A 14,474-nucleotide genomic window follows, 5' to 3' on the forward strand; every position below is an offset into this window, starting at 1 on the left:
TCTGGAAGATCCGATGTTGAGTGTTGTAATTACGTCTTGAAGAGTCTTCCTAAGGAAGAAATGCAAAACTAGTTGCAGTGCGGGTGAAAAAGATAGAAAGAATAAGATGGAACTGGTAGGAGAGTATGGCGACAGGGTAGGTGTAGACTTACTTTGAACTGAGGTGTGGGATTACCGTACTTATATTCAAGTCTAATATTAAGTTACCACTTTGCTTTACGGCAAGTGAACAGGCTGCCAGCATATAGGAAGCCATCCGAGCGCTCCTGGAACAGTCTCGTCCACTCGTCTGGGCCCACCTATGTTGTTCTTGTCGTGGTCTTGTCTCTTTAGACTTCTAGTGCATTTATAAACAGCCTATAGTTCAGTCATTACTTCTGTTCTCCTTCTGCCAGACCACAAAGATATTATTCCCTTAAACCTTCACGAAATACATGGAGAAAATGTGCTTGCCTGTGTATTGTCGATGCTAGAAGACCAAAAGTGAAGTGAGAATAGTATTCAGTGTACTTTTAAAGCTGTAAAAAGGGGCAAAGGAAATTTTTAATTTTTTTTTTAAGTAATAAAACTGCTTAAAAAGGTAGAGGTACTGACTTCTATGTGTGCTGGGCTAATCATTAAACGACCTAGCACCATTTGAAATCAGTACTGCTCCTCTTAGCAGCCTCCAGAGAATTAAATAAAACAAAGTTATAAGATTAATTTGAAGTTACATATATTAGATTTAAAAATTATAATTTATTCATATAAATATGTAGAATCTTAGCATTATTTAATCGATTAAATCGAAAACTTCTTACATAAGTATTCTATTATTATAGAATACAATCCAAATATATTCACAAAATGTATTTTGTTATTTCAGCATAACAAAAAATTATTATCATACTAATATTATTATAAACTTACTTATACTCACAATTAATACACGTAATGTGTAAAAATTGCAAATTTGAGGAAGTAAAAATTTAATAATAAATAACTGCATTATAATTTTAAAATACGACATAATCTACGGCAATGACTGTGGCGTTGTGTCAACTCTTCTTGAGTGATCACCATATATACATTAAAATCTAACATATTACATCTTTTTTATCACTTTTTTCCATTGATCTCACTTGAAAAGATTTTTTTTTTCAATACTTTACTAATAAGATACACTTCCCGCTCGTTGTTGAAATTAATTTAATGATGACGTAATTTGTTTAATAAATCTAAATGATGTTTTCGTGTGAAATAACGATAGTGAAAAATGACTTTTTACTTGGAAGCACCAAGAAAATTTCCCAGCCACTTGGTAAGTATCACCAAAAATGTTTTATAATTAATTATTATAATTAATGAGCGACTAATAAAACTGCAACACTTGTAAAGAAGTATAGAACTGATTTCATTGACTTTTTTAAACAAGATTTGTTGATGTTATGTTGACGTTGATTCTTTACTTCTATTCGTTGCCTGTAATTTTGTCCATGTTTCACCGAGAGCCTTTGCAAAGTGATCGTCCACTGAAAATATTAAAATGCGTTGAAAAAAAATCTTATAATAAATAATATTTTTAAAAAAAACATCCGTTTGGATATAATGATTCTATTTTTAGTTTTTTTTTTTGAATATTTAGTAAATAAATGAGGAAAAATAATAGTAAACATACCACTTAGACCAGGTTCTTTATCTACAGTAGAAGAGGATCCATTAAATACTGCCGCATATTCTTCTAATCCTAAAGATCTTTTAAAGTGTTCATCTATCGCTGGATCACTCACGATACCAGAACTTTTGATTCCAGTTCGTTGGCCGCCTATCGCTGCTGAAGGCGTTGCTGTTGGCGTGGGTGTCACAGCAGTATCTTCAATAGTAGTTCCTAATTAAAAAAAGAAATTCAAATAAAATATTTGCTATAATCAGGTTTAATTATGATAATGAAAATTTCCTGGACTTTTATCGAATTTTTTTTATCATTTCCTGCGATGATGATATATTTCTCATGCCTCAATTATTAATTTTTAAATTTTAGATGATGTACCATGTTGAGGAGCAGCCGGAACGATAACGCTGGGACGGTTGTGATGTACCCTAGCAGCAGACATGTCGAGGGCCTCACTTTGAATCGGGTCCCTCCTACGCTCCCTTCGCCATGCACTGCTTGGTTTTCTATGCAGATTTGTAGCCTTTGGTCTTTCTTCTGCAAAAAATGACGTGCCTAATTCATTATTTCTTCTACGACTCTAATTTTTATTCACACTTGCTGTGTTATTTTGATTAAATTATTCTTCGCTCTGTTTTATTATTCAGATCTCAAGTCATTTGAATTTAAGCATTACAATTTTTTATTTGAGACAATTTTATTTAAATTGAAAATAAGAATTATGAATTCCTCCTCTTTCAGAAATAAGTTTTTTTTCTTAGAGTTGATAATAAAAATATTTGATTAAATTTTTTTCAACTCATTCATCTCAAGTGAATTCATCATCTCATTAAAAATATTTTTTAATAGATATCTCAAATTAAAATTTACAATAAATAGTTTTTGTATACTTTTTTTTAACATTGATCGCATCATATTTACATACAATTTCATTGATCGGAATTATAAACATATTAAAAAAAATAACATCAAAGAAAAAAAATATAGGCTACATTTTTATCATTTAGTTTGTTAAAAATATTTCGGTCTCTTAAAGAGACTCTGGCTCATTATATTATTGATTAATTAAAGATTAAAGGATCTTAATCACTAAAAAGGCAAAAATAGAAATAATCTTCTAAGAAGATTAAGAAGAGGATGGTAGAAGATTGATGGTTAAAATCTCTGAATATTTTGCTTTGCGTGAAAGAAAACGAAAAAACTGAAATTAGCAAAAAAATGAAAGTGATATAGCAAGGGTGAGGAAAGGAAGGAGAGGGTTAAAACTTTGAAGCAGCGTTCGGTTCCCAGGATAAGACAGGAAGTGCCTAATAGCCGTGAGAGGATGCGCAGTGGGGCGGGAAACAGGTTTGGAAAAGGACGATGGAAGCTGAAAAGATGAATGGAACAGAAGAAGGTGGGCTTGTTGTTCTTCGAGTCTCAATTAACTTTTTGACTCTCTCAAATTTATAAGATTACGGGAATGTATGTAGAGTAACTATCTCATATCTTGCTTCTTCTACTTCAAAAACTTATTATTCAACTATTTTACCTAATTTTCTAATCCATTAATGATGATTAAGAGAGACGTTGATTTTGTATCAAATTAAAAAAAAATGTCTCCCCCCCTTGTGACAAAAATGTGGGAATGGAGCTCAATTTACATACCTACAGTTTTATATGGAAATCGGAAATTTTTTATATCAACATCAAGCCAAGGTTGCCACAAGCACGTTCGTCTAGACGTCATCCCCATGCGTACATGTCGTGATGTCTCAAGAGACTGCATTTCTCTCTTAAGATTTCTGAATGATTTTATCAATTTTTTGTTTGATCACAAAAGTTAACAATCCCACAACAACAACAACTTAATCACTAATAAAGTATAATTCAAATATTGATTAAAACACAATAGAAAATCGATTGAAATAATTTTGAGACAAAAAACATGAATCAAAAGCTATTTTACACTTTGTGAGATCGTGAGTGGTTTAGATTTAATAGAATAAAAAAACCGCAAGCATTATATGCTATACAACAGCCCTTTTGTCCACCCAGGTGCAATAATTTGAGGCCGTTAATGATGTAAAGGGTTGAGAACAATTGTATCACAAAAAATATATAAGGGTAGAAAAAAAAAGTCAAGACGAAAGTTTGAAAATAGTGGCGTTGTTTCGTGAATGCCTTCTTACGACTGTCTTAAACGTTCATTCATTCATCTCCAGCACGGTCTCATCTGCCTCAGCGACTGCCCCACCCCGCGGATCACCCCTTCCTCTTCTTGACTCGAACGCGGCCCTTTTATGCGTCCTTGCTGTGCCACGGTATACTCAGGTAGGTGAAGATGATGATACTTTTACTAACTATTTATACATACGTACACGTACATGCACCATTGTGTCACATTTCCTTTTTAACACCAGTTTTTATTTGGTCTAGTATGAAACAGCTATCAAAGAAACTTCTTTGAAGGAACAATTCATCAGTTGTTAGACTAATATTGAATGTATTATTATTTGCATATTTATTTATCGCTAAATAGATTACCAATATTAAAAATCAGATTAATAACAAATCTAAAATCTAATGTTCAATTATTAAATATAATTTCTAACAAACTTGCAAATATTAAATAATTGTCTAATACGAAAAAATATTGTTAAAAAAAATGATCAACGTCATAACAATTTCCATTTTTATTGGTTTCTCATGGAAAATTTTTTCTATGCAATTAAAGATGATTCAATAAAGATCTTATATTCCAATTAATTTTTGCATTATTAACTGCAAATGAAAAAAAAATAACTGAATCACATTATCATGTTTTTATTACGACTAATTGTTACAATTCCATCAATTTTCTAATCAAATAAATGAAATTCTTAATTATACTGGATTACTTTATTCAATTAACTCCTCTATTATAAATAAAGAATATAAAATATTCAAAAGACAATAAAACCAAAAATAATTATCATTAGTAATTTACATTAATTAAGGTCAATTTAAATACGATTATTTTTCAATCTGAAAAATGATACTCTTTAAATACAGTATCATACTTGATATAACTCTATTATCAATAATATCCATTATTAAAAAATGGTACTCGAGAACACGAGAAAGTCAATAAAGTTATTTAGCAATTAATGATAAGACATCGAAAGATGTCGTGAACATTTATTCGGTAAGATATCGACCCTACTTGAACAAATATAAATGTAAATGCAAATGAGTAGTTAGTAACAGCTATTTCATGCATACTTGGAATCTTTGACTTTAATATAAGTACATAATAAGTAGTCAATGATATACTCAGAAATACGTTGAGCCGTTTATTTCAATAGTAAATTGAAGAAGTATACATTTCCATTATTAGAACTTCTTATCATTCATTTATTTCCATGAATAATATAAAGTATTAATAAACATATAAGTTCAATTGTTTCAATTTCTAATAATTAAAAAGTGCTATTAATAAATTCTTGTAAAATTAATTGTAAGACTATTCGCTCTAATAGCTTCATGACCTACTTTTATAAACGTTTTTATAGTTAATTCTACTTCATCAATTTATGATTAATTATTTATTTAATTGTTCAACATCGAGGAAATAAATGAAACTAAAATACAATAGAATAGAATGAAGTCAAGATATTATTAGTAAATACCAAAGAAGGAAATCTACTTCTGGTTATTGAATTGTGTAGTATCTATTGTTTGAAGAAAAAAGTGCAGTTGAAATCAGGTGAGAGTACAGCATTCCGTGTACTTAACAATCTACACAAATGATAATTATATGATTGTATAATTGGGAGAAATGAAAGCGGTTTGAAATTATCTTAAGAATCCCACTATGGATTGTAATGTGAATCAATTTATTGTGGAATTTTTCAATTACATACCTACTAATTCTTTTGAATTAATTGTTCAATTTTCCAATATAAATTTATGAAAGTTGTGTCTCAAAGTATTTAATGGAAAAAATGTGCAATTTTAGACCATTAAATTGTTAGAAAAATTTCTCTGTAATTTGGAGTGTTATTTATGTTTTTTCTACTTCTTAGTCTCTATTAGCTATTGATTGTATAACCGAACTGATCATTTACATGAGTATTTATTATAAAATATTTCAAAATAGCAATTGATATTAATTTAATCAAATTTACAATTATATTTGTAATTTAAAAGAATTAATTACAATGTAAATAAAATATTCCTATACATCGCTATAATTAATTTAAATGAATAAAATATGAACATAAACGTTTATCATAATCGAATTGAAATATAGGTTGTATAATATAACTAATCAACAATTTTGAAATCAAATATTTTCATGATAGATCATTAATAATATCATATAAAACAAATATTTCGAAAATATTTAGGCAACTATTTCAAAGATAAACATGGAATTTGTAATTACACATTTTTCTTGTGCTCAAATACCAAGCATTCCATTGAAATTCATGTTGGTAAAAATAATCATTTGCTGAAAAAGAATTACTTCTCTCACCGAAAAAGTATTTTTACTCCAAAACAAGAAGTAAATAATCATCTTTAATTTCGAAACGAAATATTTAATGGCTTTAAACTCCATTTATATAATTAAAAAAAAAAGACATGACTAATTTACAAAATTACAAAATAACAACAACGCTTATAGATTATTTCCAAAATTATTTAAAGAATGTGAACGCAGTCTAGTTAAAAATGATTCATAGTATGTACAACTGACCTCATCTGCCTATAGTTCTATAGAAAGTCGACGACCGTCTGTATAATTTAGAGCTCCAAAAAGAGAAGAAGTAAAAACCAAGCAAAATATCAAGAGAAAACAGTGGTGTCAAAATACTGACCTTGCATCATCGTGGCAGCCCTGGAAAGGACGTCCAATGCACTTTCAACAGCAGACATTGTTTCATGAGATTTTTTCGTTTCTTTATGATAAAAAATTCAGCTCAGTTGCTTCAAAATCAACCTTCGAATCAGCTATTTTATTGTCCTTGTATACGATTGTTCCTGTTGACATTTCACAATAAATTATGTCTCACTTTCTTTTCAATAATTTAGAGCAGTATAAAGTACGTGTAAGAATTAAAAAATAAATGATTTTCTGTTAATCAAAATAAAAAGAGTAAATAAAACTGTTTAATAACAATTAATAGACAATAAAGTAGTTAAAGATATTATATACCGTGCGGGATCTGATGCCGTAAACGACAGAGTACAAATAAAGTAAAATGGGGATTAAAAAACGTGACATTGTCTGTGGAATGCGGACCCCTCACCAAGAGTCCCTCTTCCTCCTCCGACAACGCGTTCTTGCCTCGCCTCTCGTGTTGCCCCTCTTTAACATCATATTCACAAACACCACCATCATCGTCATCATCATCATGTGAGTGAATCCCTTCTACTACTGATGTTACACGCTTTTAAACTTCACAATTTCATTCGCAATAATATAAACAACCCAAGTTTTACTTCCTTTATATCAATATTCAAATGATCCTTCCGCATTTCATTTGTTGCGGTCCAGTTTTACATTTTCTTTACATTTTGTACTCTACCATTGTTATTATCTATACTTATCTAAGTATAATTGTTGTTCAAAACACACTTTAATGAGATAAGAAACGTAAACAGCAGATCGGTTATATTACATTATTTATATTTGAGATCATACTTTTGCTTAAATCTGTTTTATAATTATTGCTGAGAGTAGAGTTGAAGATAATTTCTAATTTTTTATATTTTCTTGATTGAAGATCTGAATTCCATTGATGTCAGAAAAAATTTTAAAATAAATTAAACTGTCAGAATAATTCCAATTATTTCTTTAAAAAAAAATGATTCAACAAGTTTTTATAAAAAATTATTCATTTTGAATTCCTCTTTTGATTTCTGATTTATTTTTTTCAAAGAGAAAATTGTTTGAATATTTTTTTTCCTTCATTGAATAGATTATGCAGCAGTCATTCAAGTTGAACAAAAAAAATTCTACAATTATTTAATCTAATTTATTGTAAATAAATATTCTGAGATGAAAAATAAAAATTAAATAGGATTACAATAAGTTTAACAAGCTTATTCTTTTGAATAAACTACGCGTCAACTAAAATTCCTCAGAACGTAGGACGATGACATGCACGATTGCAGAAGTGCGCACATGTGATCACGTGTAGACTTGCTCGTATATTGTAAAATAACTGGATGCATCAACAACAATATCAAAAATTCTACTGTACTAATTTCAACTTTTAGTAATTTGGTAAAAATATAAACTCAATAATTCAACAGAAAGGTTGAAGTAATAATTGCCTTGAGTGTTAAGTAAAATTTACTTTCTTTATCATCGATGTTACAATAAAGGAAGAGACGAAGAATGTAGCTGAACAAATATAAAATAAATGATAAGTTAAAGTGATATCCTGAGAAAGCACGTCTCTTGTCGGTACAAATCAATAGAGGAATGCGGTGTAGCGTTAAAAAGGTAAGGCCTTGCATTCCATTAGTAAAACGAAATAATGTCGCTGAAGAAATATCAAAACTCACCTTGTTATACATAAAATGATGACACTTATAAATGCTTATGATGTCCACTGAATGTTTTATTTTCTAGTTAAAATTAGACGTTGCACTCCGATTATTCCCATTGAAAATGATGAAAATCTAATGGTATGCGGGCGAACACACAGAACACGAGCTGTCTGACACGAGAGGTATCCACAGTTTCCCCACCAGTTTGCCACTTATACGTTACAGTGGAATGTTTGGTATTTTCCTTTGTCAACTCCACCTTCTGACAAAACTCCCAAGCTTTGGTTGATGCTGATTGGTCATTTTTCATATGATGGATTGCCCGGGAGTTTATTTAAAGTGTGAAGGAAAAAACTCCAAAATAAAATATCTATGCTAACTTAGACTAATTCATTTTCATTCAGCATTTTAAAATGATTTAGATAATAATAAAAAGAAAAGTCACCATATATTTGTAAATAGCAGTAAACTAAATAAATCTGGTAATAAAATCACTAATCATTTATTTCTCAATGGAAAAGTATATAAAAAGTTCCACATAAGAATATTAGAAATCTATCGATAAGTGCAGTAAAAACTCTAATACTCATCATAATTTGTACTTTGCTTCCCTTAGTTTTCCAACTTTCTTTTTAAAGTTACTCACATTAACTGAGTATTTTTTATAATTAGTAAAAAATAATCATTATATTTTGTACTGCTAATAATTAATAAATGTGTTGGAAATTAATTTGATACATACTATAACTTCCCAAATATAAAATAATTCACATGTAAAGCGAGGAGTGTATGACATTTTTAATAATCTGATATATTAAAGCTTTTTCAAGCAAACTTCATCACTTTCTTCATCGGAGCTTTCAATAGAATAGCACAACTGTAAAAAAAAGTTTTCGTTATTATTTCGTTAAAAATATTCAAGCAATTAATTTTATCTATCCATAATAAATTATAATATTTCAATTTTAATTAAGATATTAAATAAAAAAAAGTGAGTGATTCATTACTCATTTCACTTAATTAACTTAGATATACGTGAAAACATACTTGATCCAGATCAGGCCTTTTAAGCAAATCCTCTAAACCAGCAAGTCGTTCAAGATAATTTGGTTGATTGCAAGCATCTAAAATAAAGTCAAAGCCTCGTTTTCGAAATTCATTAATAAGTGGTACAGAACAAGCAGTACATGATGGAAATCTATGAGTAATTGTTAAACGCATCTCGTGATTCCAAAGAGAACCACGAATTGTATGAGGAACAGCACCAAGTAATCCTTCACATAATTCTCGTTCACTTGTTCGATATTGGCTTCTGCCATCATCCATGAAAGCATTCGCTCCAATCCTACGATAATAAATGATTAAATTAAAATAATAAAAACCACAAGATTAATAACAATTAATCACGGTCATGATTTTTACCCTTTAGAATGTTGAGTAATGGCAACCATTAATTCAACCGCGAGACCGGCAGCAATTGATGATAATCCAGGTCTACTAACTGTACATTGTTGATCTAGAGTTCTATCGACTTGTGACTGTAAAAAATTAATCAGTTAATGAACGAATTAATTTAGAAAATTATATTTTGCATTTTTTAATGTATACTAAAAAATATATTTAATTAAACTAACATTTCCTGGCTGTGTTACATCGTTACAAAAATAACATCCAAGATCCTCTCCAGATGGATAATGTTCAGTTAAATCAGGCGATGAAGGATTTGTTGTATTGCGAGTTCCATGACGTTGAACCGTGTATGAATCGAAACCAAGTGCTGCATTGACTGCTATCTTATCATACACTGCACATAGAAGTGTAGGTAACCATCGTGCTTCACGCGAATCGAGCAATAAAAATACTACATCGTGATTTTTAACTAATTCTTCAAGTTTCTTCGCAGCCTCTTGAGTTGAGGTAATTAGACTTGGTCCTACAATGTGACCTGGCATCGGAATATGCAGAACTTCAGCTCCTACGTTCTAAATATGCAAAGAAATAAAAATATATAATGAATGGACATTGAATTATTTGACCTTATTTATTTTAACTGATGTTCTTGGAATTTATTAAAAATGGACGAAGACTTACAAATATTGGTGATATTCGTAAAAGAGCATCTTTCGCTGCTTCAGCTTTTAATCGTCTTTTTACTGCATCTTCATGAGTATAAAGACTTTGTCGAACTGTATTGCTATGCGATACAGTTGAACTATCGACAAAAGTAATATTTTTTATTCCCCACCCGATTAATACTCTTGCGACTGAGCATCCTAGAGTTCCTGCCCCTAACAGTAAGCAACGAAGTTTAGATATTTTTTCTAAATCTAAATCAGGTACCAGTCTCCACTTCATTAGCTTTAGATTCAAGTTTACTGCACGATCAGCTAGTCTAAAAAAAAAAAATTATTTTAAAAGTTTTTAAACTCGAAAAATAATTGTCTCATTTACTTACCGATTTGGATCCATTGATTCTGATAAATCAGCGATATTAGGTCCCAATTTACCATTTACTTTAGTTTCCCATCCTATCAACTGTCCTTCAATAATTTCTTTTCTTTTCATTTGTATATTTAAAACTTGTTTGGCTTTGATTGAAAAAATAATTGATGACTGTAAATCCGCACCACGAATGGACATAAATTTCATTGTTTTTGTAAAAGCAAATTGAGGACAAGACCAAAATAACAAGCATAGAAGATTTCTTGATGGCCATCCAGGTTCTGAACTATCGCAGGGATCATAAAATGCAAAATAAATTGTTTTTGGAACCTACAGTAACGATGTTAATAATCAGAAAATATTTCATATAAAATGTTTAACAAATTTTTTAAATGAATCAATAATACTTACGGATTTTTCATGTTCACTATTTCCAGTTAAAGAATTCACGTATTTTACTCCTTCCAATAAACTAACAAGTTGTAAACTACCATTGGCTGATAAAAATATCGTAAAGAAACATTTTAATCTCGAATCTAAACTCTTGAAATCTTTTTGAAGCTGGTCTAAATACTCTTTAGAAAAAATTTCAACAATACGTTGTGAGGGCGAATCATAGAAAGTTTCTGGTAAATTAAAAGGTGTTGGGTGAGCAGCCCAGTAATGGAATTTATGCTTTTTTAAATCTGCATACGATAATAAGAGAAATAATGTAAGTTTCCAAGGTTGTTTTAATGCAGTTCCATCAGTCATAGCATCCACAAGAGATTTTCCAAGTACGTTGATAAATTTTTCAGGTTGTATTTGTCGAAAGGCTTCAAACGTATTAGTGTTTATTAAAATTCCTGAACAAGCAACTGCTCCATTATGAGATGTTGTTTCAATATTCCTAAAGAAGAGTCAAACATAATTACAGTTTGTATCTAGCAAAAGCTAATCTAATATTTCTGTATCAAACTAAGCATATCAAAAAATTAAAAATTAAGAAGAAAAATAAAGAACTGTGACAACCTTACTCGTTAAATGAAGTGCAGTCAAGAATTAATGGACTTGTCCTTTTTTCATAAATTTTATCCAAGCTATAACTACCCCAAATAGATATTTTGGTTTTATCTTCTAATTTATATTTATCTAGTTTGAGTTCAGACAATTTAGCCCAAAAGCTGGGTTCAATTGCTGTGCGTAGTCGAGTAAATTTCACCATTTCTGAAGCCATAGTTGTTTCTAACCTTTTAATTCTGATAAGAATTAAAAAAGAAAAACAGGTATGTTATTGAATTAATTTAAATAATAGAAAAAAACAATACAGGTGTATTAAATGACTTTTATTTTATAGTAACGTATGAATTAATTGTCATTTAAATTTTAAATTAGGTAGGAAATTAATAATATGTTAATAATATCTCACTTTTATTGTAATGGTAATAGTACTTAATGAATACTTTACCTGATTTATACAAAAAATATACTTCTTATTTTATTATTTATCATCGAAAACAATGACAGCAATTTTGGAGCAATCACTTACGATATCTCGAAATCGAAATCACGTGATATCGAGAGATCGAATATATGTGAAAATCGAAAGTATGAAAAATTTATTTGGAATTTGAAATTATTTTTACTATAATTTTATTATAATCATTAGTATTATAAATAAAATATCTGTGAGTAATACCTTAAAGACAATAACAACATAGTACAGTATAGTTTTCAGTGCTTTTAAAATTTTTAAGTCAACCTTTGGAATGCAACTATAAGTGGAATTATTTAACAAAAATAGTCATGTATTTATATCATAATTTACTCTTAATATTTGTACTATCATTTTCGAAAAAATCAACGATCATAGATACGATTCTTTCTGGATTATTATTATGTACATCATGATTGCCATTTACAACACTAATCACATAATGGTGTGGCATAATTTTTTTACAAAATTTCAAATCACTTTCTAGTTTTTCTGTCATATTAAACCAAGAGTTCGTAGCTAATATTATCAAAGTTGGTGTTTGAGCATATTTCATTAATTCTGCATATTGATCACGATTTAAATTTGGAACCAAAAAAATCCTCATTCTAATGTCACGATTGTACTTATATAAATCGTCACCTACTTTTGTTACAGCTCTCTCAAACAATGCTTCAATAGCAGAATCATTTAAACTGAAGTATCTTCGAGTCTTCAAAGCATTTAAAATGGCTTCTTTTGAATATGCTTTTTCTTCTTTACTATTATTATGTGAAAAGGTTATTTCTGATACTTCTTTTATTCGTATCAATAGTTCATCATTCGAAATACTTCTTGGTAGTATGGCATCTAAACTGATCATTTTCTCTAACCTTTCTGGATAGATAATACTAAATACTGTTCCAAGTTGCCCACCAAAGCTATGACCAATGTAGAGACATTTATTCCATTCTAATTCATCTAAAACATACTTTATAGCATAGACATAGTTGAAAAAGTCCAAATTCATTCCACGAGGAAAATGAGTAGAAAATCCATGACCTGGTAAATCTATCGCCACTATAAAATATTTATCGGGTAATAATTTACAAAGGTTTGTAAAGGAACCAGCATTATCAAGGGTACCATGAACAGCTAATACACGTTTTTTCTCAGGAGAACCCCAAGCTTTTGCTGCTACATGACCCCAAGGCACAGTAAATTTTAACTCTCTTGAATCTCTATCCATTTGTTCTGATTTCTCAGATAACAATCTATAACAACTTAAGATGAAAAAGTAAGTATAATTAATCAAAAATTTATCTTGATTAATATAATATAATTTGTTAATATTATTAATAAAGACTATAATTTTGTATACAATAAATACCTTAAAAAATTTATAATCAACTTTCAACTTCCTATTAAGAAATAAAGAGAACAAATACGAATATTGTTGCAGTTGAGTTACTCTTACAAAAGTATTTTGCGTCATCGTCCAAGTTTTAGCAAGTCATTTCATGACAGCTAGAGAGCAAAAAATCTTCCATGTATCCCATGTGTATATTAATGCTGTCGTTGTCCATAGTAAAGATTTACCCAAATTATATTCTTCTATTTTCCTTTCTATTTTCTCTGATCAATAATGATTGTATCTTAATTTTCACATTAATAAGTTAAAATTTGTGATGACGCATATATAATTATTATTTATATTTATTAATAAAATTTAAGATATTTTTGTAAATAAATAGTTTTAAAAACATGTCCAAAGTACGTGTCCTTGTTTTGATTTAGCTATATTATTTAGTAACCTTGCCATTTTACAAGACAAGTTGGTAATAAATAAAAAAAAATTTTTGGTGAAATGAGAATTACAAAATTATGAATTTCAGTAATCAATGAATAATATTTTATCATAATTATTAGATATTATATCCTCCTGAAGATAACACATAAAAATCATTAATTAATATGTTAATTAATTTGTCGTAAAAATTAATTATTACTTTTTTAATGTTGGCATGTTGTTTACATGAACGCGCGCATATTTCTAAGGTACATAAGTGACCTCTGTAAGCTTTTCAATGAAGCGCATTACATTGAAATATTTGCGCGCGAAGATATTTTTTCTCATTATGGAAAATTTAAATAAACAATACAATATTTACATTTTCTTAATTTATACAAGAATTAAATTAAATTTTATATTATAAAAGAGATAAATATATAAATGTCACTTTGTTTCTAATGGACGCAACAATTTGTTACATGACAGAAGTAAGTAACTTGTAAAATAATATAAAAAAGTAAATTATAACTATGAGTTGTTTTCTGTAATTAATATTAAAACCAAATGTATACATCGAAAAAAATATTTATAGTACTTTTTAAAAAATAAATTAA

At 29.0% G+C, this 14,474-nt stretch overlaps 3 protein-coding genes across 5 annotated transcripts; all 3 read right to left on the reverse strand.

The window, feature by feature from the left end:
• Window positions 1–776: 776 nt before the first annotated feature.
• On the reverse strand, window positions 777–8,327 carry Tgi (Tondu-domain-containing Growth Inhibitor). 3 transcript variants are annotated; one of them, XM_035090191.1, is made up of 5 exons: window positions 6,831–7,348; window positions 6,493–6,655; window positions 2,030–2,188; window positions 1,658–1,867; window positions 781–1,511 (listed from the first exon to the last, which is right to left on the reverse strand). In XM_035090191.1, the coding sequence occupies exons 2-5, from the start codon at window positions 6,548–6,550 to the stop codon at window positions 1,426–1,428; spliced, it is 513 nt and encodes a 170-aa protein (XP_034946082.1). In that variant the 5' UTR covers window positions 6,551–6,655; window positions 6,831–7,348; the 3' UTR covers window positions 781–1,425. The 3 variants fall into 3 exon arrangements, with proteins under 3 accessions (XP_034946080.1, XP_034946082.1, XP_034946081.1); XM_035090190.1 differs by lacking the exon at window positions 6,831–7,348 and adding an exon at window positions 8,189–8,327 and having other exon boundaries at window positions 782–1,511; XM_035090189.1 differs by lacking the exons at window positions 6,493–6,655; window positions 6,831–7,348 and adding an exon at window positions 3,299–4,212 and having other exon boundaries at window positions 777–1,511.
• A 324-nt stretch (window positions 8,328–8,651) lies between these two features.
• Atg7 (Autophagy-related 7) lies at window positions 8,652–12,227 on the reverse strand. Its single transcript, XM_035090184.1, has 9 exons — window positions 12,063–12,227; window positions 11,632–11,853; window positions 11,027–11,504; window positions 10,629–10,945; window positions 10,265–10,565; window positions 9,808–10,155; window positions 9,596–9,711; window positions 9,221–9,518; window positions 8,652–9,050 (listed from the first exon to the last, which is right to left on the reverse strand). The coding sequence occupies exons 2-9, from the start codon at window positions 11,829–11,831 to the stop codon at window positions 8,988–8,990; spliced, it is 2,121 nt and encodes a 706-aa protein (XP_034946075.1). The 5' UTR covers window positions 11,832–11,853; window positions 12,063–12,227; the 3' UTR covers window positions 8,652–8,987.
• Window positions 12,228–12,230: 3 nt separating this feature from the next.
• LOC118071187 (serine hydrolase-like protein) lies at window positions 12,231–14,399 on the reverse strand. Its single transcript, XM_035090188.1, has 2 exons — window positions 13,459–14,399; window positions 12,231–13,351 (listed from the first exon to the last, which is right to left on the reverse strand). The coding sequence occupies exon 2, from the start codon at window positions 13,315–13,317 to the stop codon at window positions 12,412–12,414; it is 906 nt and encodes a 301-aa protein (XP_034946079.1). The 5' UTR covers window positions 13,318–13,351; window positions 13,459–14,399; the 3' UTR covers window positions 12,231–12,411.
• Window positions 14,400–14,474: the final 75 nt, after the last annotated feature.

Source organism: Chelonus insularis, unplaced genomic scaffold (genome assembly GCF_013357705.1).
Source record: "Chelonus insularis isolate UGA/USDA-ARS -01 unplaced genomic scaffold, ASM1335770v1 contig_75_pilon, whole genome shotgun sequence".
In the NCBI taxonomy this organism is placed as follows: domain Eukaryota; kingdom Metazoa; phylum Arthropoda; class Insecta; order Hymenoptera; family Braconidae; genus Chelonus; species Chelonus insularis.